The sequence below is a fragment of the Solanum pennellii genome, chromosome 5, assembly GCF_001406875.1.
Source record: "Solanum pennellii chromosome 5, SPENNV200".
In the NCBI taxonomy this organism is placed as follows: domain Eukaryota; kingdom Viridiplantae; phylum Streptophyta; class Magnoliopsida; order Solanales; family Solanaceae; genus Solanum; species Solanum pennellii.
This window is the reverse complement of record NC_028641.1, coordinates 1,066,539-1,090,168: the sequence shown is the minus strand read 5'-3', so window position 1 is coordinate 1,090,168 and position 23,630 is coordinate 1,066,539. Positions and strand designations below refer to the sequence as shown.

The window sequence follows — 23,630 nt, the reverse complement described above, 5'->3', positions numbered from 1 at the left end:
GACATAATATTCTTAACCTAAATCTCCACGAATATGCACTTCTAATAGCTTTAATGGTCCTAAATAATGTTATAATAAAAAAATATATATGCAATATCTCCAAAGTTTTATTTGGATAAGAGGAAAACCATATCACCTTTAGTTTACTTGCCATCATAAATAATATACATAAAGAAAGTAAATACTAGATATAATACATAAGCTTATGTCTTAATTTAATTTTAGCTGATATTTATGCTTTATAACTTGGGATAGGTATAAGTATACATTTAAATATGTATGAAATTGAACAAATAAACATGTTACATATGACAATTTATACGAGTATTAATTTAAGGAAACTGACAAAATAAGTTGAGTACATATATGAAGTTAGATTTTGAGAAGCTAATTAACTTAATATTTATGTTCGAAGTTTAGTCATAAATAGATGAAGTCTCTTATTCAGTTTTTATTTGCCAAATAATTATCCTACATCTTTAGACAAACTTAAGTTGTGACTTGTGAATGAAAATTTGATTTCCAAGCGGCTAAACTTTATAAATTTTTTTTATACAACTATAGTTGTAACTATCTAGTTATACAATCATTTCTATCATATTTATTAATTTTTTTTCTATAATTTTAAATAATTATGTTTCATCTTACTATTTAATAACTTCATATCATATTTCAAATCAGATACATGAGCGAGATAAGAGAGAGGCGAGCGATATGAAAGGGAGGCAAACAAGATTTGTCTACGTATACTAGATACATGTGAATCACACTAGATACACGTTATATACATATATCTAGTGTGATTTACATACCAGATACATGAACTAGATATGAGATTGACGAGCGAGATGAGAGGGAGGCAATCTAGATTTGAATATGTATCACAAATGCACGTGAATCACTCTAGATACATACTATATACATGTATCTAATGTGATTTTCATGTACCTTTAATACCAGATTCATACCAAATACATCCGGATCAAGATTCTGACCACATGTATCCCAAATACGTATATATATATATATGTATATGGATGCACCCATATATGATAATATTCGTAATATTGCAAACTAGAGTCGGGCTATTTCTTTACTTTTGCCCAAAAGATGGAAAAGCTACAAAGCTCATTCATTCAATTGGGCCTTTATTTTTCTGTAAAGCCCATCTATGAATCTGAACTGTACGCGCTCAGGGGTCACGTGCGTTCACACCTGGCACCCAAAAAAAGCACACACAGTAAGACAGACCCTCTGTCTACCCCTTCTACATCTATTGCAGTGAAACCCTAAAGCCCGATTTCAAGTTTGTATCGGAGCTGCTGTTTCGCCATTTCTGAAGGATTTTTGATGGTATAAATCCGTTGATTTGCGGAGATAGGGGCTTCGGAGTTGTTAAAATGGCGGAGCCTTCGAGTTCTCGAATTACAATCACCTTAGGACGCAGCGGTCAGGTAGGTCTATGTGCGAGTCTCTCTTTGTTTGTTCCGTCTGTTGATTTTTGGCTTTTTTTTTTTGAAGTTTTGATGCTCGGAAATGGAGAAACAATGCTGTTTTATCAGTTTTGTATGATTTTTTTTTGGTTTAATTTATGGTAATTTAAATTTAGAAATGTAGAATCATGCTGTGTTATCTGTTGCGGAGGATATATCCTGTAGATATAGTTCGTTATTGCAATTTGTTCAATGCATGTTTGATTGTTTTCGTGTTGCAGAGAGATACAATTGAATTTATCTTTGATTGTTTCATTGTTAGGTTTGGAGAGGATAGTGATAGGTGTTACGGAGATGTTGTTAAGTAATTTGATATTGTTTGTCATAAAGTATTGATTTTTGGTTTTTCATTGTACATTGAAAGGTGGTAAAGAAGGCAGGATCTGTGTTAGATCATCCCTTTCCTGATTCAGGGCCAGCAGTTGGGAGTAAACGGTCTGTCAGAGATAGACTAGGTAGCATTGCAGATTCAACTACTGAATTCAATAATAAACGGTGAACTTTCTTTCATTTTTCTCGAAATAGTTTAGTTGTGTGAATTGGTCTTTTTTGTTTTAGATTGTATGCCAAATGTTTAGTGTTAATTTGTGACAACATACTGAATTTAAGACATTTCATGAATGGGAGAAAACCAAAAATCAATGATTAGTCCTTATCGAAGGAAAAAAAAAAGAAGAAGAAGAACAAACTAATGGTTGTTAATTTATTTAAATGTAAATTGAAATGTAACCACATAACTGTTAGCATTGTAATCTAAATATTGAAAACAAAATTTCCTATGAATGGAATGAGGTGATTGCAAACATTTTGTCGGAGTAATTTCTATGTTTTCACACACACTATCAACATTTCATATTTTGCAGTCAGCGAGGAGATGGAAGTAGATTGGGCTCTAGTGGCATTGAAGGTAATAATTTCACTGTTTCTCCACTATATTCATGTTTGTTGCATGTACAACCAAATCCAAGATTGTTAATTTTGTTCCTTGTGATTTAATGAAGATGGGCGGCTTGGTAAAGATGACCTGCGATATAAAATCATGCGGAAAGCTGCGCTTGACCGAGGTCAAAGCAATGGCCAGCAGAATGGGGTGGACCTTCGTGATTTCCTATCAAGGCCTGCTCAGTCTTCAACAGCAAAACCTAGTTCACGGCAGCACATACCTGATCAGAGGGATAATAGACGGCGAGTACCTGAGCCGAGGGATAGTAGAGCACGGGTACCTGAGCCAAGGGATAATAGAGCACGAGTACCTGAGGCGAGGGATAATAGACCACGAGTACCTGATCCAAGGGATGATAGACAGCATATGCTTCATTCAAGAGGTTCTAGAGAATATTTGCCTGAAATCAAAGATTCAAGACAGTACATGCCTGAAGGCAGGGATTTTAGAGGGCACCATCCGGAGCTAAAGGATGGTAGGTACAATACACCCGAGTCAAGGAGTGTGAGCATACTGGGACGAGCTCCCTCAGCAAGAAATGCAGATGCTTTACCCATGATGGACTCAATAAGGAATTCTTATTCCCCGTGGACACTGGATCGTTTAAGGCGAAGTTCACCAGATGGAGTTCATAGTTCTTCTAGAGGTATTTCACCACCAAGGAGAGGGGAGGAACTGCAGAGAAGACCTCCAGTGACGCCTTATGATGACCCTCGACTCAGTTCATACACAAGGAAAGATGTCTCTGAGCTTTCACGCCCCATGACTTCTACAGCTTACCTGTCAAATACATCCCAACCTGCTGGGCCTGGAAAGACTGTTGCACCATTGCGTGCCCCAATCCCTCAATCGCGGAGTCTAGTGCAGAAAAGTTCATATGCAGTACAATCTACTTGACTTTATGCCTTTTCTTTGTTTCCCCTTTTGCTATGTTGAGACATTGATAGCTTAGATGATTATATGGTGAAATTTTATCCTGATAATCAAACATTACATTTATCCTATTCCCAGGGCCGCAAACTACTTCTGCCATCAAGTATGTGAGCTCTGATAATTGAAGTGCTATTCTGCATCACTTCATACCAATATTAATTACAACAGATGCTCATAAACATCAAGTTGTTTTCTTGTTAAAACATATCTTTTGTAGATAAGAGTTGCTAGAAGAAAAATGGTTAACCTTGTCCAAAGTAATAAAAAAGGGCTTTGCTTGTTCGTGATCATCTGTTATCCATTCTTGAGAATTACTACTAATGTCCCTCTTTGGATAATTTTTGGCTCTTCATATTCTGTGGTTGTGTTCTTTACAATCATTTTGGTGTTTGTGCACTTTGCACCTTCTCGACTTTCTTCTTCTTTAATAATTGTTCACATTTTAAGTAGACTAACCTCACTGGGTGTTGGAAAAATTTGATGTTGTATGGTGGAATTATGGAACTTGTATTCTCATTCCCTATCAGAGATAAAGTGGTATGCTTAGCTACTGACGTGCTTAGACATTTTTACATTCTTGTCTGAAAATTAGGCCATAGCCATGTCTTAATATATTGCATGCTGAGCATGATGGATAAACACTTGGAGGTTAAAAAGAACATAAGAAGTTGACAAAAATTGGTTTGCTGCTCTCTAAAAATTCTCTCTCTTTCCTTTAATGCAGGTTGAGGATCAACCTACTGTTGATAGCTTTTTGCACTCGTTGGGTCTAGAGAAATATGCTATCCATTTCAAGGCTGAGGAAGTATGTCTATCAACTTCTAGTATCATTTCAGTTGCAACATCATTGAATTTATTAATGTCAACTTTGTTGATATATATTTTTTTGGTGAAGCATCTCAACTTTTTTAATAGTAAGCATCATTGCATTTTTAAGATAAGCAATCAAGGCATGCATTAATGAATGCTATATACCATTAAAACTTGTAGAAGCTCTATATTGTTCGTATTCTGTTATGAGATTTATGGATTGGGTTTTGCATTCAAGCTACTTGATATGGTCACTTGCTTTGAGTATTGAACTTTTGAGAAATATATAGAGTTCATATCTACTTGATGTTGCAAGTGTGAGAAGAGAATACCCCTTGGGGTTTCCGTTCTTGCAATTGATGCATCAAAATACTTTCGAAGTTCATTTCTCCAAGGAACGCAATTATTTCCCTACTTATACCCAGTGAAGTTGGCCCAGATCAGGGATTTGAAGAATGCTAGATGAGTAACCCCTTTATGGTTAATCGAATTTTATGTTTAAATAGTTAGGTAGAAATTAGTGGTTGTGGCTGTAAAGGATTGTTAGCGTTCTGACAGAAACTAAGAGCACATTCAGAGTGAAGTTAAGAATTGAACAATTTGGGTGGAAAAAGTTAAAGAACGGAGCTGTAGCATTCTTCTTCTCCAGTCACTGTGAGGACAGAATACCAAAAAAACTGAATGTTGGCCCAGGGGAACATGAGCTTAAGCCTTATAGAAACACACTTATTTGCAATGTGTTTGCAATGTACTCTGACTGGATTTCTGGATTCAGAACTAGAATTTGACAGTGACACTGTTGTGTGTTGGACGATAGCCATTAGGTGAAGTAGGTGTTTGTGACTTCTACGGGCAACTAAAAATGGCAAACCACTTACAGAAAGGTGGTTTCCTTGCTTGAGAAAGGGCAAGATGATATTTTCTGTGCATTGGTCCAAGGAGTAGTGCCAACACGAGCCTTCCAGGGCAAAGCCTGGTTCCCATAGTGTGTATGTATTAATGACCTTATTATAATACTTGTAACTTTAGCGGCATGGTGTAAAAAAATTGTAACTGATGAGGAATCCATCTTGAGGTTGCAGCTACTGTAGTACTTATTGGATCTCTGCAGGCTGTAGCCCTCCCACATCATTTTTCTGTCAAGTTTAGATGTGAAGGTCTTTCGTGTATGGGTAGTCACAGAGAGAGTAGGGTTTTAGGAATATCTATTCATGTTTTCTGGTGTGTTGGGCTCGATTTGCTGATTTGATGTTGTCCTTAAACTCTATTCACTCATTGTTCTTGTCACCAATGTGTTGATGTGTCTTTTTCGATTGAATAGTTGATTAATCGTAGGTGTAAATTCTTTTCAGCTATTATATTTACCTTGTTCTGTGCTGCAGGTGGATTTGTATTCACTGAAGCAGATGGGTGACAATGATCTGAAAGAGTTGGGAGTACCCATGGTATGCTTCTTATTAAATGTGATATTTGATCATTCTAGATGACCTTGTATGTTGGAGTGTTTCTTTTCTTCTTGTCCTCACATTTTTGGGGGTGTCTAAGGTCATGCTTTGTCGGTTTTTCCCATCTTCTTAATTGAATTTTTTTTCTCCCATGTGTGGCACGCATATGCCCAAACTAGAGTTTACTTTAAAGCTTCTCTCAAACTGTATTCACCTTCCGACTAGGAAATCCTTAAAATATATTACACAATACAAAAGTTACATGAGACCATTTTCACAATTGCAGCTTTTTCTTTGATAAAAGAATACATTGATCCATGTATGCTCCCTCGATATATGTATATTTTACGAGGAACGTATATTAATCCTTCTCCTATAACTATGTAAAGAGAAGGTATGACTCCCTTCTCTCAGAGAAAGGAGCAGGATAGCATTCATATCCACACAGATGAGATAGAGGGAGCCTTTCTTTTGTGTTCATCTGTTATTCTCGACCAGACATCCATGATATTATGGATGTAAGTCAAAGGAAAGTGACTATGGGGAATAAGTAACAGCTTTTCCACGACATATCTGTAGTTTGGCACCGCCTTTACCCCTTTGCTTTATTGGTTTAACATTTCTCAGACAGTACATTTTTACTTTCTAAATTTGTAGGGTCCGAGAAAAAAAATTCTGCTTGCATTAGCATCTCGTGCCAGGAGACAAGTATGATCACATGAACTAATGCAATTCAGATACATTCTGGAGCTTTGACGCAAAAACCATGAGAGCTGAAGTGAGATCTTGCAACTCTACATATGCCTTATAGTCTGTAGAGCATGTACTTTCCTTCTCGTGCTAGCTGCGCGAATCTGTATGGATCAGTTGTTAGATCCCCTAGTCAATTCTGTAGTTCCCTGCACAGGGCAAAGTATTTTGCCAGAAGCAGTCTGATCCTTTTGTTGTTTGTCACTATTTTGTTTTTGTGGTATCCTCAATTGTTATGGAATTACACACCAGTAAACCCTTTGACATGAAAACAAAAAAGTTTGTGACACCCATTTAAGGTATTTTTCAACGCGTTATCGATCAGCTTTCGTTTTTTTTTTACTTATGTAAGATATGGAAATGCATGAGTGTCTGTGTGAACTATTTTCGTTTCGAACTATGTATGTGTGTCTGTGCTCGCTCGCTCGTTATAGGACTTGACCAAACATCTCAGAGTAGTTAACCAAACACAAGCACTTAATTTTGCTTTGAATAGTTAAACTAATAAACACAAAAAATGTGTTATGAGCAATGGATGCTTCATTTATTTTTCTTTGTACAAACTTTTTAATTTTGATTTTTTACATAATATGCTTTTAAGCTTATTTCTACAATTTACATATCTTTCGTAAAATTACAAGATTCAAATGTTTATTTTTTAAGCTCAATGTCTATTGTCTAATTAGTGAATTCAGAATTTTCACTAAGTATTTCTGAAAAAGTAAACACATGAACTAGTTAAAGATGGTTCGACATTTACTTTATATACATAAAAAATAATTTTAACCACGTATAAACTGTGAAGTCAAGATAAGACAAACAAATTTTTTTTCCGTATCATTTCAACTTAATATAAAATGCCAAGTGAGACACCAATTACCGAAAGTTTCTAACAATTTGTTGTGATCTCAAAAAACAGATCTACAGTCGAAAAAATAGACCAAATATTATTATTATTTTTAGACAAAATATTTATACGAAAATCTTTTAGCCGTAAACTTGGAGATTTTGTAGCAAATATATCCTTTTTATTAAAATCCAAAAGATATGATTTCCATTCATGCTTTTTCAAGAAAGAAAGGGAAAATAAAATAAACTTTTTTCTATATATCAAAAACCTATAATAATAATAATAATAATAATAATTAAAAAAAAACAAGTTTTATTTCATGTGTGGATAGAATTAGAGAGGGACCATTTCAACTTCCATCAATATTTTGGTACCAAAACTTGTGCTTTTAATTTCTTTTTGATCCTAAAGTCTTTATACTAAATCATTTAATTAATTTTGTGGTGGCACTTTTTATATAATAATAAAAATAATTAATTAACTTGTCTCTAGAGAGTTTGAAAACTTTAGTCCCTATTCAATTGATTATTTTACCATTCAAATGGATTCTCATGATCTCATTCACAACTACTTAATTCAATATTTCATCTTAGCTAGAATAAGGTATATATATATATTAATAATAAGCTAACATGTTGCTAGAATATTAGGTTTATGGTCAATATTGTCCTTTTTCTTTCCCATGCAACTAACTTAATTAATTTCATATTATTGTCCAATTTTTTGAATTATATATACACAACTCTCTCCATACTCTTCAATATTATTATAATTTTATAGATATAAAATTTGGACACTTTGCAAGATTTTGAGATAATATGATTTGATTGATTGTACACTTGTTATCTTATTGTACATTGAACTGCAAAACTATATCTTAAGTTAAAATAAGTAGTGGTTTTGTCATTGCCAATTATGCTAATTTTTTGGTGATATAAGTGGCATTAGTATTTTTTTTTTTAAAAGAATAAAATCTTAAATCAATCATTTTGAATTGGAGGACAGATGGCATATGCCCAGTTCAACCAAAAATTCCAATATCTTTTGATCTAACTTTTTTGTTTGTTTGTTTTTATGTATGATTTTTCGTATTTGGAGTCTGGTTAAATTTATATTCGTATAAGTATTATATTAGGGAGTAAAATGATCTCTAACAAAGACGATGTTTTATATTTACGGAGATTCAAATTTAAAATCTCTGATTAAGGATGAAATAATACTTACCACTCTTACAATACCTGATATGTATATTAGAATTTGAATAACTTTGTATTCATACCAAAAAGTGTCATATCAAGGAGTGAAATGCTCCTCAACAAATATAACGATTCCGTATTAAAAGATTCAAATCCAAAGATCAAAACCTCACGTTAAAAATAAAATAATACTTACCACTCCTCGATCACGACCTCACAACCTGTGTTGGTGATCTATAACATAAATAGTACAAAGGGATTACTTGTATTATCATATTTCATAATATTACTCCTGTTTTTTGTTACTTATAATCTAATCTTGCTTTACTTAAACGACAACAATTAATTATAATATCCGGATTAAAGGACTTAATTAAATTTCTCCCACCTAAAGTTCCATTTAGTTGAACCATATATATTATATGTATCTCACATGAACTCTTTGAAATAAGTTTGATTTGAATTATCTTAATTAATCATGGAAAAGCTCTACTAAACACGCGATAAATATTGATAAGTTAATTAAAACATTCCTTAATGACATGCTAACATTAATTAATTAATTAATCAAACCAAAGAAAAGAAGTTTAGAGAACAAACCATGCTTTTTTCTAGTTAAATATTTTTGACTTTATGTTGGTTGTACATGTCAATTTTGGCATTCTTTTGGGTAAAATCTTAATTAGTATTAAAATAATACTTGAGTTTCTTAATTAAGGGATTTTGTCCCTTGATTAGGATTAGAAACAAAATACAATGGATGAAAATAAAGACTTTTTAAAGGGGTTAGCTGATGGTAGGGGCCACTTTGTGATCTTGTAATCTACACAAAGGCAAAAAGATAGGAATAAGATACATAAAATGTAGAAGAAATCAATCAAAGATTAATAATTAAAACCAACCCACCCCACCCCACCACACCCACCCACCAAAATTATAATCCAAGATTAGTCCTTCAAAAATATATTTAAAAATTTATTCCACATGTTGATGTAGGAGCTGATTTCAAAATTCAAATATGGTTATAGGGAGTAATGACTTAACCGATCATTATTATCTCAGAAAATCATATATTTTTTTTTAATTTCAATTTTTGTTAATCGAAAAAAAGACTTTGTAAGATAATAACTATATTTGTAATTGAGTAAGCATCTGATCATAAATTTATTCGTTGATATAAATAAATTCTCTGATGACGACATGCCTAGTTAAAATTCTTCTCTTAAAGCATTTGAATAGACTAGAAATAAAAGCATCTAAGCGTGTGAATTATTAGTCAATGATATATATATAAATTTTGGAAATTAGGATTCAAATTTCATTTGTCTGAAGTTTTGGTGAACAAAATTATCCTATTTATGTTACGTTGCTAGTGATATTAAAAATACACAAAATAGTCAAAATGTGTCCAAATTAATTATCTTGGACACCAACTTCATGTTTTTTTTTTTTTTTAAATTCCAATAAAAAAATTGAAGAAAAAGGAGTGGGAATTGATGAGAATGAAAAGATTGATTGGTGGACTAATTCATATTCACCAATGGAAGATCTTGTTAACACAATGGAATAAACACAAAATCTAATAGTTTCTAACATGTCCCACAAAGTTACAATATATGGGTCCCAATCCAAAGAGGACAACTGTCAACACAAATGCCTTTGCTTAATAATGTATTACTATAATATAATGTAAGAGGTTAGCACCGTGCACAAAGCATATTACGTAAGCAGAATTACAAAAAACCGCACATCAAGAAGTGTTATGTAGACAACCTACTATAATGCAAGTTCTAGTGTCTGTTTTCAGAACCTCAAATCTGTAATCTATAAATCACACGAAGATAACTGAGACTTTTCTTTAATAAGATAAGTATATTTTTTTTAAAATTTTTGAATGATATTAGATGATGACTTGATTCACCTTAAACAAATAAATTAATAAGGTTTGTTTGCTCTAAGAAGATATGCTCAGATCTCATAGAAGACCTTAATTAGTATATATGCTTACCTCATCAACCACTTCCTTAATATTCTTTTGTTTAGCAACTACTCTCCCATAATTATTATTTTAATTACATCCCTTTTGACAAGGTCAAGATTAAACTATTTATTAATACCTTTTTTTAGTGAATAGGGGTTTGGATAATTGCAAAGAACCTTCATTTAAGTGCTGAATAATCACAACTCTACAGTTTAGTAGTGCATGAACATAAATTTTAGGGTTCTGTAGTAGATGGGACTAGTCACCCATAGGTGTTTATTTAAATCAATTATTTTTCAAAAAAAAATTTCGTATGGTGTTCGATAGCTGTATTGAACTCCGACTTAATCTAAATTCACTAAGAAATCCTAATCGAAAGGATAATAGACAATTTAATATTCAGAGCTCGATTTACATAAATTCACTAATTAATTCAAGACAAACTAAATCTAGATTTGCATCGAGAAATTTCATATTAGGGGGTGGGGGTAAAATACTCTCTAAGACTCTAACAAATTAACACAACTTCAGTAGTTAAAGCTTGAATCTGAGATTTCTGTTTAAAATAAATGACGATAAACACGACTTTAGTATTTAAAGTTTGAATATGGAACTTTTGTTCAAGAATGAATAACGAGAAACATGATTCTATTTTTAAAGCTTAAATATAAGACTTCTGTTTAAGAAAGAATTACGATAAAAGAAATTTAAAATTTCTAGTATTTTATAAGTTTTGGTAGAGGACAATACATGAATCCACTAACCAAATTGGTCAATAAAACAAGTAATAAATAAACCTTTTAAGTACAGTGATAGATTTGTTGAGTCCTTCCAGGTGATTACATCCTCTATCTTTCTTTGACTTTTGCTGTTTTGTATTTACAATATTTAAAACATTCTCCTCTCTTCAAGCATGGAATATTTATCATATATATATATTTTAAGTAATCAAGTGGTACTATAATTGCATGTTTTTTAATTCCAAATTTTGTATTTTTTAAAAAGTAAGAATAAATGATTATTTTAGTCCTTAATCATACACACTGAATCCTCTTTGGTTGGAAAAGTTTATGGTGTATCTAATGCATTAATATTTTACAAGATTTGTTTATATTGCATGAGAGACATCTTCCTAATATGACTATTCTTTTTCCCCTATCTCTTTATTTTATATTGACTATTGCTATATTTATGCCCTATCCCATTTTTTAAAAATATATATAAAAAGCAAAGTAGTTGCATTGCATATAGTCAAAAGTATTTAAATTTTATACACAATAGAAAAATGTCCATGTAATCAGATCACTTATAATATAATTATCAGTAAATCATCTTCGATCAACAAGATATTCATAAAAAAAAAGTATAAACGTCCATCAGGGATACTAAATTGTATAAATTAAATTTGTACTTACTGATCGTATAAAAGTTCTTTACGGTGTCAACGTACCTACCTAAGTGGGATACTAGACAAAAATTCATTGAAATCTACTATATAAGGAAGAGTATGCAAAACACAAATTAGTCCATCATAAGTCACATACAAAAACATAATCCTTCTACTCTCTCTTTCAAATCCATTCATTTTCTCAAGAAAAATTAACATGGCTAAAGATGTTGTTTCTAGTACTTTTCAATCTCCATCATCCAATATTAATGGAGAAAATTATCATGAATCCTCTTCTAAATCATGTATAGAAAACAACAACAACAACAACAACAACAACAAGAAGCTCAAAATATTTGGTTTTGAGCTTATTGATAATCCAAAAAAATCTCCAAAAAAAGTCCAAAATAATTCATCAAAAGAAGATCAAGAAAGTGTAAATTCATCATCAGTTTCCACAGTATCATCAGGAAATATTCATCATAATCAAGAAAAAATATCATCAAATCATGAAGAAATAATGAAGAAATTTGAGTGTCAATATTGTTTAAAACAATTTGCAAATTCTCAAGCTTTGGGAGGTCATCAAAATGCTCATAAAAAGGAAAGAATGAGGAAAAAAAGACTACAACTTCAAGCAAGAAAAGCAAGTTTAAGTTGCTATCTTCAACCTTTTCATAATCAAAATTACAACAACAACAACAACAATATTATTAATTATCAATTTTATGATCCTCAATTTAATGTTTATGAAGAATCCCAAATTAGTTTTAACCCTAATTATGATTATCAAGTCTCATCAGAAGGAGGAGGAGCAAATTGGCTATTTCATCAAGATTCAAATAATTGTACATTTACTCTTACACATGGAGGAAATAATTATATGAAGCCTCCATCAACTATTTTGGATAATTCTTCATCTACTAAACAAAAAAGTTCATGTAAACATTTGGATCTTCAATTGGGATTAAGTTTGTAATATTATATTGTATTAGTGAAAGCAAATTAAAGATAGAATTCATTAATATTTGTAGTGTTCTAATTTTTAGATTATTTTTGGAAATTAAAGAGCTTGATCATGCATGGTCTAAATATATCCATTTTCCATCTTTTTTTTAGATCTCTTTGTACATTTTTGTAGACATATTTGGAAAAGGCAAAGAAAACAAATGATTTGCTAATTTTTTATAATTTATTTTTGGATCTTATGAGAAATAGTATATCATATTTGATTGAGTAGTTTCAACAACCAATTCACTTTTGTATGATAGAATTAATTAAGCTGCAAATACAACATCTATAATAGTCCAAATCAAATTGGAGTTGTATTATGAGAATACATCGTGATGATTATTTTTATGTTGACTGTCAGAACGATAATATGAACAAGCTCATGTATCAGATGAAGTTAGAATCAAGCTCAAATGCAACAACTACTCTATGAATGATGCAAATAGTAGGATAAACAAGGGATCTCATTTCCTCTATTGATATTATTTATGTTAAAAATTCAAATTAATGGCTGCCTTTTTTTCTTGAAAGAAAAAAAAAACAAGAATTTCAATTTATATATATGCTTAAATGCAAGAATATTGGCTTTAAAAAACTTTCACTAGGGTTATAGGGAGGGGGAATGTTTAATTTCCATGTTAATATCACTATGATTTTTTACTTTTTCCTTTTCACCACTAGTATTTTAATTTTATCACTTTTTTTTTCCTTTCACTTTTTTTGAGTGTAATGATGATTTTGTTTTATATACACAGATATATTCGAATCACAGTTTTAAAGCAACGATAAAATTATATCTGAGTCATGAAAGTACTCCATTGATAAAAAATGCTTGTATTAGAACAGGTTATTTACATCACACTTCTTAAAATGTGACTTTTTCCTAGATCCTACGTGAACACAAGATGCTTTGTGCACCACTTTTATTCTTCTAATAAACTCAGTATATTTATAAGCTACTAACTATTATTCTATACCTTCACCTTTTTAATTATGGAAAGCTAGTTGATCTTGCCCCTATGAAAGCACTCTATATAAATTTTAAGAGAGGTTATTATTACATTCATAATTAACAATAAACGTTTCATTTTAGTTTAATTTAAGGTTCAAAAGTGGAGAAGAATAGGTAGTCTAACACTTTTTTTTTTTGTTTCTTTTCCTTTATCATCTTAAACAAACTGCCCAAGGCATCATTAAAATTATACCACTAAACAGAGTGTCCGGAAATACTCTTTTCTTAAAAGATAAAAAAAGAACTTTACGGATAAGTACAAGCAAAGGGGCTACTCTTATCTTACTGGTCAATCCTAATGAAGTAACGAATTTCTACTAATTAACAAGCGTGAATAATATAAGAGCTAAAGAAAACTTATTTTCAGAGCTTCGATTAATTTGAATTTACGATAAAAATTTCATGACATATTTCAAATTAAAGATACTTCAAACTAAAGATAATGAAATGAGATATCATATGTATAGTCACTTTTGTGAGTGAAATGAAATGAGTTAATAAAATTTAAGTACCATATATGGATAAACTAATAAAGTCCAGACATAAAAATGTTTCAACTTTGCTTTTTATAAGCAAATGCCAAACTTCGAATATTTTGTCAAAGCCTAACTTTATAAATCCATATATCTAAAATTAATTCCAAAAGGGCTAAACTTATAATTTTTCATGAACCATGGCTATAACTTAAATAGTGTTTTCAAAATCCTCTATATATATTTGAAATTGCCAATCGCAGTTCGCATCACATAAGGCCCTTAGAGTCAAATTCATCTAGATATTTGATTAAGAATGAAAGAATTCTATCCATCGCTCAGAGCTAAAGAAAAAATGATAACGAGAGGATGTTTCGTTTATGAATTCAAATAATTAAAGGGGAGTTGTTATAACTTAAGACTAAGGTAAAAGTAACAATATGAAAAAAGAAAATACATAAGCACACTGTAACAAAACAAAAATAACTTTTAGCGATAACAAATATGCATATTAATAAAGAATACTAAAGCCTTTTACTGACATGAGTTAATTGTCACTCGATCCATGTCGCTATAAATTTTAGGAACATTATAAAGAGTGTTAGTTGCCTATAAATAAAAAACATAGTAGCGACAATATATAAGTTTTATAAATTAATTACCGTTAAAAATCATTTTTAATATAGTGACAAGATAAAATTTTCTGCAATATATTTCAAGTCTTAGAGTGTACATAATATGTGTTTTTATGCCCCTATTTATAGTATTATAAAGGCATATTCAAATAGTTTTCATAACATGGGTTATGGACATCCACCATAATTCTATTATGTCATAATAACACTTCTTTTGGATGTTCATATATAATGTGTCGCGTTAAATTTTTTTTTATTGTGAGTGTATATTTACAATCGCTAAAAGCTATTTTGTTAAAATGAAAACCTAGGCTAAGGAATGAGTACAACATGTATTTACTCCCCTGACGAAAATTTTTCTTTATATTTCAAAGACGAAGAGAATATCAAATCTTGTATACATTCTTGTTGATATTTGTGCTTGAAAAAAGAATTTCGATGAAATATGTTTTGTTCCGTCTTCTCAATATATTCTATCTTGTGTTGAGTCACTTGCTTTATAAGTTGGTAGCATCTGACATGACTTGAATAAGTATCAATAATTAATTGCCTTATAGACTATGATAATATAACAATAACCTTATGTATATTTGTTTGAAAAAAGAACTTAAGGTAATAACAAATAATGTGTCCAATGATTCATTTACTAGCATTTAACTTTACTCAAATGATATTTCATACTAGCATCATTTAATTGTCTTTTTTATGAAATCAAGAGCATAAATCATTTTCCATATACTATATTATATGACATGTATAGTAAGATACCAGTTCAAGCAAGAATCACCAATTTCATATATGAGGATTAAATCATATAAATCCAATGAAACATCAAAAAATTGTACAAAAATTCAATAGGGGCTGATAAATTCATAACTAATATTGTAATACTAAGGGATAGTACATTAAAAAAAAAACCTATTAAATTTTTGTAAGTTGCACACCAATACTGTGTTCCACCACTCTCGAGTAATTGCGATTCTGATTTAATTATACCTGCATTAAAGTTACGATCTTATTTATTAATTTAGTTATACAAAAAAAACTAAACGAATGTTGTTATGAGACAATTAATTACCATTCAAACTCCAAGTTAATTTGATGAGCGCCTTCTCTTGTAATTGTAGAAAGGTTGGGTAAGGTTACGAACAATATACATTGTTATTCAAGGTTTTCTACTTCCTTCATAGACAACAAAAAATAATATTCCTAATGAAATGACTTGTCAAACATGAAAGGAAATCGAATTGAAAAATACTAAAGATGTAAGTACATACCTTTACTCCAGTTGTGTAGGTTTTCAAGGCCCGAATTTTCAGCAAAAGTTCTCAACTCAAGCAAGTTATTAGTTGCACGAGCATCCATCTCAATTTCCATTTGCCTTGATCCCATTATGGGACGCGGGGTTTTGAACTTAAAGCTATATATTACGTTGAATTTATGTAAATTAGGAGTAGCTATGAATGCTTCGCGCAAGTCAATGATGTTATTCAATGTCAAACACTCCAATTGAGGACTCACAATCTTGATTTCTTTTCAACCCTCTACATAATACAAGACATAAGGATTTTAGAAATGGGAATGTTGAACAAATGTCATGAGAAAACGAGTCAGGAACATATGTACAATCTATATGGAGGAGTTGTAGATTAGAAGACGCGAAATTCACTAGAAGATTTTGAGCTTTTACTTCAATTTTTGTAATTTTTTTGCGAGTATTGACTTGAATCTTTTCGAGATAATTCAGATGGGGGATTGTGAATTTGCTAAGGTTGTCACAATTTATCAAAGTTAACAGAACAAGGAGAGGACGGTTGGGTATAAAAATTGGTGAAGGTACGCAAAAAAATGCAAACAGAATGAAAATACAACTCTTTCAACGAAGGCATTACATTAAATTGTCAAATAAGATTCATGTCGCAATTTCATTTTAATATGAAGAACGATTAAAAACCTAGAATCTAAAATTCCGGGATTGCGATAAAAGACAAAATACTTTGATCGCAAAACATGTGTAACAAAGATTCTGCTTCATCTAGTTATTTTAAGTTGTCATCTAGTTATTCTTGTTCACGAAATTTTCTCTCCATATATTCACACCATATATGCTATTTTAAATTGTCATCTAGTTATTGTTGCTCAAGAAACTTTGTCACCATATACTCACACCATATATGTGAGTATTTTAAGTTGTCATCTAGTCATTCTTGAATTTCTAAATATTAAACAAACTTTGACCTGATTCCAGACGAAACTGAGATTGTCCGTACATGAAATACTACAGCTGTCCAAAAACCTACAACACCTGTTGTGGTTGGTGACTTGGTGCACGTCTCCCACAGCACAACAGGACCTCAGCCAGTGGAATTGCTTTATGTGTTTGTGTCTATCCTACAATATGTCTATTCTCCATTGTCACAAACAAGTTTTTGCAAACAGATTTTTCACAAAAGCAAAAGAATCTCTCAATGGAATATTGCTCAAGAACATCCGGAGGACCTGATAGAATTATCGTTGTTCTTAGTTGTTCCTAGAAAGGTTGATCTTGTAAGATTTATTCCTAAGTTATAAAGGAAGTAGATTAATTTTCATATAGAACACGGCAAAATTCAGCTAGAGTTAGTTATGTTGGGTTCTTGAAGTCTAAATCGATTAGAGATAGTTGGTTCAGTAGGCAAGTAGGGGGGGGGGGATTAAGAGTTTGATTCCTAGCTTACAAGAGATTTGTAATTTGAAGGCTTTGCTCTGTCTTGAGTGAAATGAAGTTGAATTGAAACCTTGTGAGACAGGTTGTGGTTTTCTCCTCCATTGAACAAGCTTAGGGGGTTTCCACATAAGCCTCTCGTACGTGTTTGTTTTACTTTGAATTATTTAATTCTTGCACTTTTATTCTATCAAGGGACCAGATTCAGTGACTATTAGTCCATATACGTTCTATCAATATATATTCTCTCTTTCGATCAGAAGAGGAAGTAAAAATCCATCAATTAAATTTTTGTTCATCATTAATGAATATAGTAAGATACCAATTTAAGCAAGAATCAACAATTTCATGACTCATTTATTTAAGGAGGACTAATTTGATGAGCGCCTTCTCTTGTAATTGTAGAAAGGTTGGCTGAAAATCTCGCCCAGGCATAGGAAGCCCCGGTGTCATATTCCATTTGTCTCCGTCCCAATGCCACTTCACGATGTTGAACATACATTCGTTATAATCTTGAAGGGTCCATGAATAACCTCATGAAAGACCTCCCATTGTTGAGAACTAAAAAAAAAAGGGCATTTCCTTTGTGTGAGTGAGCGAGGGGAAATATTTGATATTTGAAAAATTAAAGTAGATCTCTAGAATTTTGTATAGTAGAATATTCTAGAATTTTGTAGAGTGAGGTACAAAAATATCAAAGATATTTAAATTGGAATTTTTTTTTAGAATTCTGTATAAAAATATCATAGATATTTAATCAGTAGAACGTTCTAGAATTCTGTACAATAAAAAAATCTTAGATATTTTTACTTCAGAAAATAAAGATAAGAAGAGTCTCAGTCCTCAGTTTCTAGAATCATCTTTACATAATTATAAATAGGGGTCTCAGCCATCCGTAAACAATTCAAATCAAACAGTCTTCTTCTAAAAAAAGGTTTTTAATCCAAAAATACTCTATTTCCATTCTAGTCTTCTCTTCTTTAATTGAGTTTTTGAATCTTTGTTAGACAATCTTGGGTTAGCAGAAAGTTTCTGATTATACTTTTTTTTATGTTGTTCTTTACAAACACAATTGTTATTGTTGACACCCAATTTTGGCCTAACATTTTAAAAATTCGTGATTTTAAATCTTTATTTATTTAATAGCAAATTTTCGTCCGATGATTTTAAAATTCATACATTTTGAGTCAAATACAAAAAAAAAATGCCTTCCCACATTGTCTCTCAAACAATTTTCAATTTTGCAAATAGTCCCACATCGGTATTTCATCCTTTTTGAGGATTTTTGGGTTTCTATATAAGCCCACTTCATTCACTATTTTTAGGAGAGGATTTGGAGGGGAAAACAAAAGAATACTCATAAAATTTTGAGAATTCTTGGTTCCCATAGTTCAAAAATTTTAAAGTGTTTTTGTGGTTTTTCGAGTTGAGGAGGTGGAGTCGTCTTCTTCAAACTCGTAGTTCCGGTTCGCCGCCCAGAACCAGGTAAATTTTTTCTTAGCCTTGTTTTATTTAATTCCTAGCTCTTTTATGTTTTCTGTTTATTATATGTAGCTTGTTTTTTTTTTTTTAGTTTAATGTAGTTCTAAAGTCAATTAATATTTGTGTTTATTGTAGTTTTAATGTTAGCATTATTTTACGATTTGATGTTTATTTATTTATTATTATTATTATTTTAAAATTGTTAGTCAACTATTTGCTATCTTAACTTTTCAGGGTTTTGTTATTATTCTATTTTAATGTTATTTTTAATTTTTATATATTACGTTATTGTTGTTTCCATTTCTAATTATGTTGTTTTAGTTTGGTTGTTATTTCCATATTCTCTTGGGATAAGTTTGTTATGTTTTGTTGATGTTGAGGTTATATTAAATATATTTGTTAAAAGGGCCAATGAAAAATCTATCCGTCGGGTTTAGAGGCCTTTCCATTTTGAAAGACGGAAATTTAATTAAAGTTAATATTTTTATTGTTAAATTTGGCCAATGAGAAAACTCTCCGTCGATTTTGGAGGCCTTTCCATTTTAAAAGACGGAAATCTAATTCAGTTTATATATAATTTTAGTTGTTGGAATTGGCCGATGAAGAAATTACCGTCGATTTCCAAGGCCTTCCATGTTAATAAGACAAATTTTTATTTTTAAGTCATTATTTGAGTTATTCATTTTTATTTATTTGACACTAACTCTTTTACTAAGTGTCTTTACAGGTACCCAAAACTTGCTTCCTTGAAGCCATTCGAATGAAGTTCGAATCATACGTTTAATTTCATTATCTTGTGAATATTGACGTTAGGCAAACTTTAGGCCGATCATTATTTTGTTTTATTTTGTATATTGCATGTTTATTATATCTGTATATTATTTTATATTCTTCCTCAATTTGAAAAAAAAAATGAATTCAGTCGGGAACCACACTTGTGGATTCCGAAGGGTGCCTAACCCCTTCCCTTCGGAATAACTTGAACCCCTTACCTAGAATCAATTGGTTTCGTAGACTTTTCTTTAATAATTGGTTTCCTAGTTTTCCTAAAATTAGGTGGCGACTCTTTTTAAAACTTGTTTATTTTTAAACTTTGTTAAAATTGAATCAATTAATCATTTTCGAGTTGCCGCGACGTTTCGCCCTATTTCGAAAGAGTGGGGATGTAAACAGTTATGTCTATTCAAAATACAATACTAAATGCTTATACTAACTAATTATATATTTATGAATTGTTTGTAATGGCTGCCAATACTCTTTCTGATTGTGATCAAATATTTTCAGAGTTTACAGAGGACGTCATCCATGAAATTTTGTCTCGTGTAACTTTGAAACAAAGGCCAAATGTTTCTCTTGTTTCCAAAAAATGGCGTCAAATGATAGAATCATTAAACGACGATCTCAGTTTAGTGCAAACAAAATCTGAAAACATAACTTGTGGATACTGTGGCTTCTCTCATATGTACCCTTATGAATCTTGTGTATGCTCCGACACAGATCTCTATCATGTCGATCCAGTTATTAAACTTGCTTCAGACAAAATTAGTTTCAAAGAGTTATATTTGTCCATACCACCTAATTTTAGGTATTGTGCGTCTCTCGGAATTTTAGATTCCAGATTTTTAACCGTTCTCCATATAAAAGGAAATTGCAACATGAATCTTATTCGAAAATTTAATGTAATGCCTTCATTGAAAGAGTTGTATTTTCATTCTGTTTGCATTTTTTCGCGCACCTTCTCCAGTTTTGCACCCAAATGTCCTCTCCTTGTTGAGTTAACTTTGATAAATTGTGACAACCTTGTTGAGTTCACCGTCCCCCATCTCAATTATCTAGAAAAGGTTCGTGTCAATAGTCGCAAAAAAATTTAAAAACTTGAAGTAAAAGCTCAAAATCTCCTCGAGTTTCACTTGTGTTGTCCAACCTTTACCAAACTTGATTTGTTCGCGTCTACTAAACTACAACTCCTCCTTATAGATTCTACAAATGTTCCCGACTCGTTTCCTCATGACTTTTTCTCAACATTCCCATTTCTAAAATCTTTATGTCTTATATTATGCGGAGCATTGAAAAAAATCAAGATTGTGAGTCCTCAATTGGAGTGTTTGACATTGAATAACATCATTGACTTGCGCGAAGCATTTATAGCTACTCCTAATTTACAATTGTTCAACGTTATATATAGCTTTAAATTCCAAACTCCGCGTCCCATGATGGGATCAAGGCAAATGGAAATTGAGATGGGTGCTCGTGCAACCAATAACTTGCTTGAGTTGAGAACTTTCGCTGAAATTCTTGATTCAAGCAAGTTATTGATATCACGAGCATCCATCTCAATTTCCATTTGCCTTGATCCCATTATGGGACGCGTGGTTTTGAACTTAAAGCTATATATTAGGTTGAATTTATGTAAATTAGAAGCAGCTATGAATGCTTCGCGCAAGTCAATGATGTTATTCAATGTCAAACACTCCAATTGAGGACTCACAATCTTTATTTTTTTTCAACCCTCTACATAATACAAGACATAAGGATTTTAGAAATGGGAATGTTGAACAAATGTCATGAGAAAACGAGTCAGGAACATATGTACAATCTATATGGAGGAGTTGTAGATTAGTAGACGCGAAATTCACTAGAAGATTTTGAGCTTTTACTTTAATTTCTGTAATTTTTTTGCGAGTATTGATTTTAATCTTTTCGAGATAATTAGATGGGAGACTATGAATTTGTTAAGGTTGTCACGATTTATCGAAGTTAACAGAACAAGGAGAGGACGGTTGGGTATAAAATTGGTGAAGGTACGCGAAAAAATGCAAACAGAATGAAAATACAACTCTTTCAATGAAGGCATTACATTAAATTGTCAAATAAGATTCATGTCGCAATTTCATTTTATATGAAGAACGGTTAAAAACCTAGAATCTAAAATTCCAGGAGACGCACAATACCTAAAATTAGGTGATATGGATAAATATAGCTCTGTGAAACTGATGTTGTCTGAAGCAAGTTTAATAAATGGATCGACATGATAGCGATTAGTGTCTGAGCATAAACAGGACGCATGACGATACAATTGAGAGGTTGTAACCGTTATGACTATTCAAAAAAAATAATTAAATATTTTTATTAATTAATATTAGTCTGGATTTGGAAATATACATATCTTCTTGCTTCTATACTGCTAATATTTTTGCACCTTCGATGAACAACAATAATAACATATCTAGTAAAATCCACAAAGTGGGGTCTGGAGAGGATAGAGTATATGCCAATCTTGTTCCTATCTCGTGAAAATAAAGAAACTATTTCTGAAAGACTCTCGGTTCAAGTGAAACAAAAAGAAAGGAGTAATGAAAAGGGAAAAAAAAGGAAAAATTACTTGGAATGATACATTTAATAGATAATTACTAATTCTTAGCGATACTTTTTATTTATTATCATTTATAGCAACACTATGTTAAATCTGCAATATATATTAAAAGTGAATTATGTATGCAATTTATAACTATTTTAAAAAATATATTATGCTTGTTTTTGTAAAAAATTGACACATTGTATTATAAGTGTATTAAAATGTGTGATAAATATATTGATCATCAACAAAAAATGTATTATATGTGAATAATTAATTGTTTTTTGTAATGTGTATTAAAACTGTATTATAAATGTATTAGAAGTAATCAAATGAAAAAAAATATTATTGCTCAAAATGGTAAGTATTTTCTTAATATAGTATATTTATGTAAATTTTTTTTAATAAAAAAAACGACTTTAAAGAAAACATGATAACTAATAGGAAAGCATTACAGATCATACAAGTGAAGAACAATAACATCAAGAAAATAGTGCAATCATAATAAACATCAGGTGGTAATAGATAACAAAAGCAAGAATACCACATGAATAAAATCATTTACCTTATTAAAAAGAATAGCTCATGAAAGGTTAGATGTTTCTGTTATATTAGCATGTTCTAAATTAATACACCATAATCAATTACTACTTCCATAAACATTTGAAAAGTTAGATTAGATATTTGCCTGACAAAATAGAAGTTCATTTGCATATTTAAAATTAATGACATTATTGAGATTCTTATAAGTTCAAATTATGATTCTTAATTCTTCATTAGAATAAAAATAACTTTTAGCGATAAGAAATGTATACATTAATAAAGAGCGTTATATATATAATATATATATATGTATATATATTGCAATAAAAGACAGAATATTTTGATTACAAAACATGTGTAACAAAGATTGTGCTTCATCTAGTTATTTTAAGTTGTCATCTAGTTATTCTTGTTCACGAAATTTTCTCTCCATATATTCACACCATATATGTTATTTTAAATTGTCATCTAGTTATTGTTGCTCAAGAAACTTTGTCACCATATACTCACACCATATATGTGAGTATTTTAAGTTGTCATCTAGTTATTCTTGCTATTCACACCATATATGTTATTTTAAGTTGTCATCTAGTCATTCTTGAATTTCTAAATATTAAACAAACTTTG

General features: G+C 31.0%; 2 protein-coding genes and 1 pseudogene across 2 annotated transcripts; all 3 read left to right on the top strand.

Moving 5' to 3' along the window:
* Window positions 1-1,239: 1,239 nt before the first annotated feature.
* LOC107020691 lies at window positions 1,240-6,698 on the top strand. The gene is made up of 7 exons (XM_015221147.2): window positions 1,240-1,454; window positions 1,858-1,988; window positions 2,357-2,400; window positions 2,495-3,318; window positions 4,094-4,174; window positions 5,562-5,624; window positions 6,282-6,698. Exons 1-7 carry the CDS (start codon window positions 1,401-1,403, stop codon window positions 6,336-6,338), a joined length of 1,254 nt encoding a protein of 417 aa, XP_015076633.1. The 5' UTR covers window positions 1,240-1,400; the 3' UTR covers window positions 6,339-6,698.
* A 5,238-nt stretch (window positions 6,699-11,936) lies between these two features.
* On the top strand, window positions 11,937-12,969 carry LOC107019974 (zinc finger protein 5). The gene has a single exon (XM_015220321.1). The coding sequence runs from the start codon at window positions 12,006-12,008 to the stop codon at window positions 12,765-12,767; it is 762 nt and encodes a 253-aa protein (XP_015075807.1). The 5' UTR covers window positions 11,937-12,005; the 3' UTR covers window positions 12,768-12,969.
* A 7,317-nt stretch (window positions 12,970-20,286) lies between these two features.
* Window positions 20,287-21,585, top strand: LOC107019184 (annotated as a pseudogene).
* Window positions 21,586-23,630: the final 2,045 nt, after the last annotated feature.

What these genes read in the sequence shown, in the direction of transcription:
- LOC107020691 (XM_015221147.2), top strand. Translation starts at nt 1,401, where the DNA reads ATGGCGGAGCCTTCGAGTTCTCGAATTACAATCACCTTAGGACGCAGC. An exon ending in ACTGAATTCAATAATAAACG is followed by an intron (nt 1,989 to 2,356) that starts GTGAACTTTCTT and finishes CATATTTTGCAG; the next exon opens with TCAGCGAGGAGATGGAAGTA. An exon ending in TCCATTTCAAGGCTGAGGAA is followed by an intron (nt 4,175 to 5,561) that starts GTATGTCTATCA and finishes TCTGTGCTGCAG; the next exon opens with GTGGATTTGTATTCACTGAA.
- LOC107019974 (XM_015220321.1), top strand. Translation starts at nt 12,006, where the DNA reads ATGGCTAAAGATGTTGTTTCTAGTACTTTTCAATCTCCATCATCCAAT.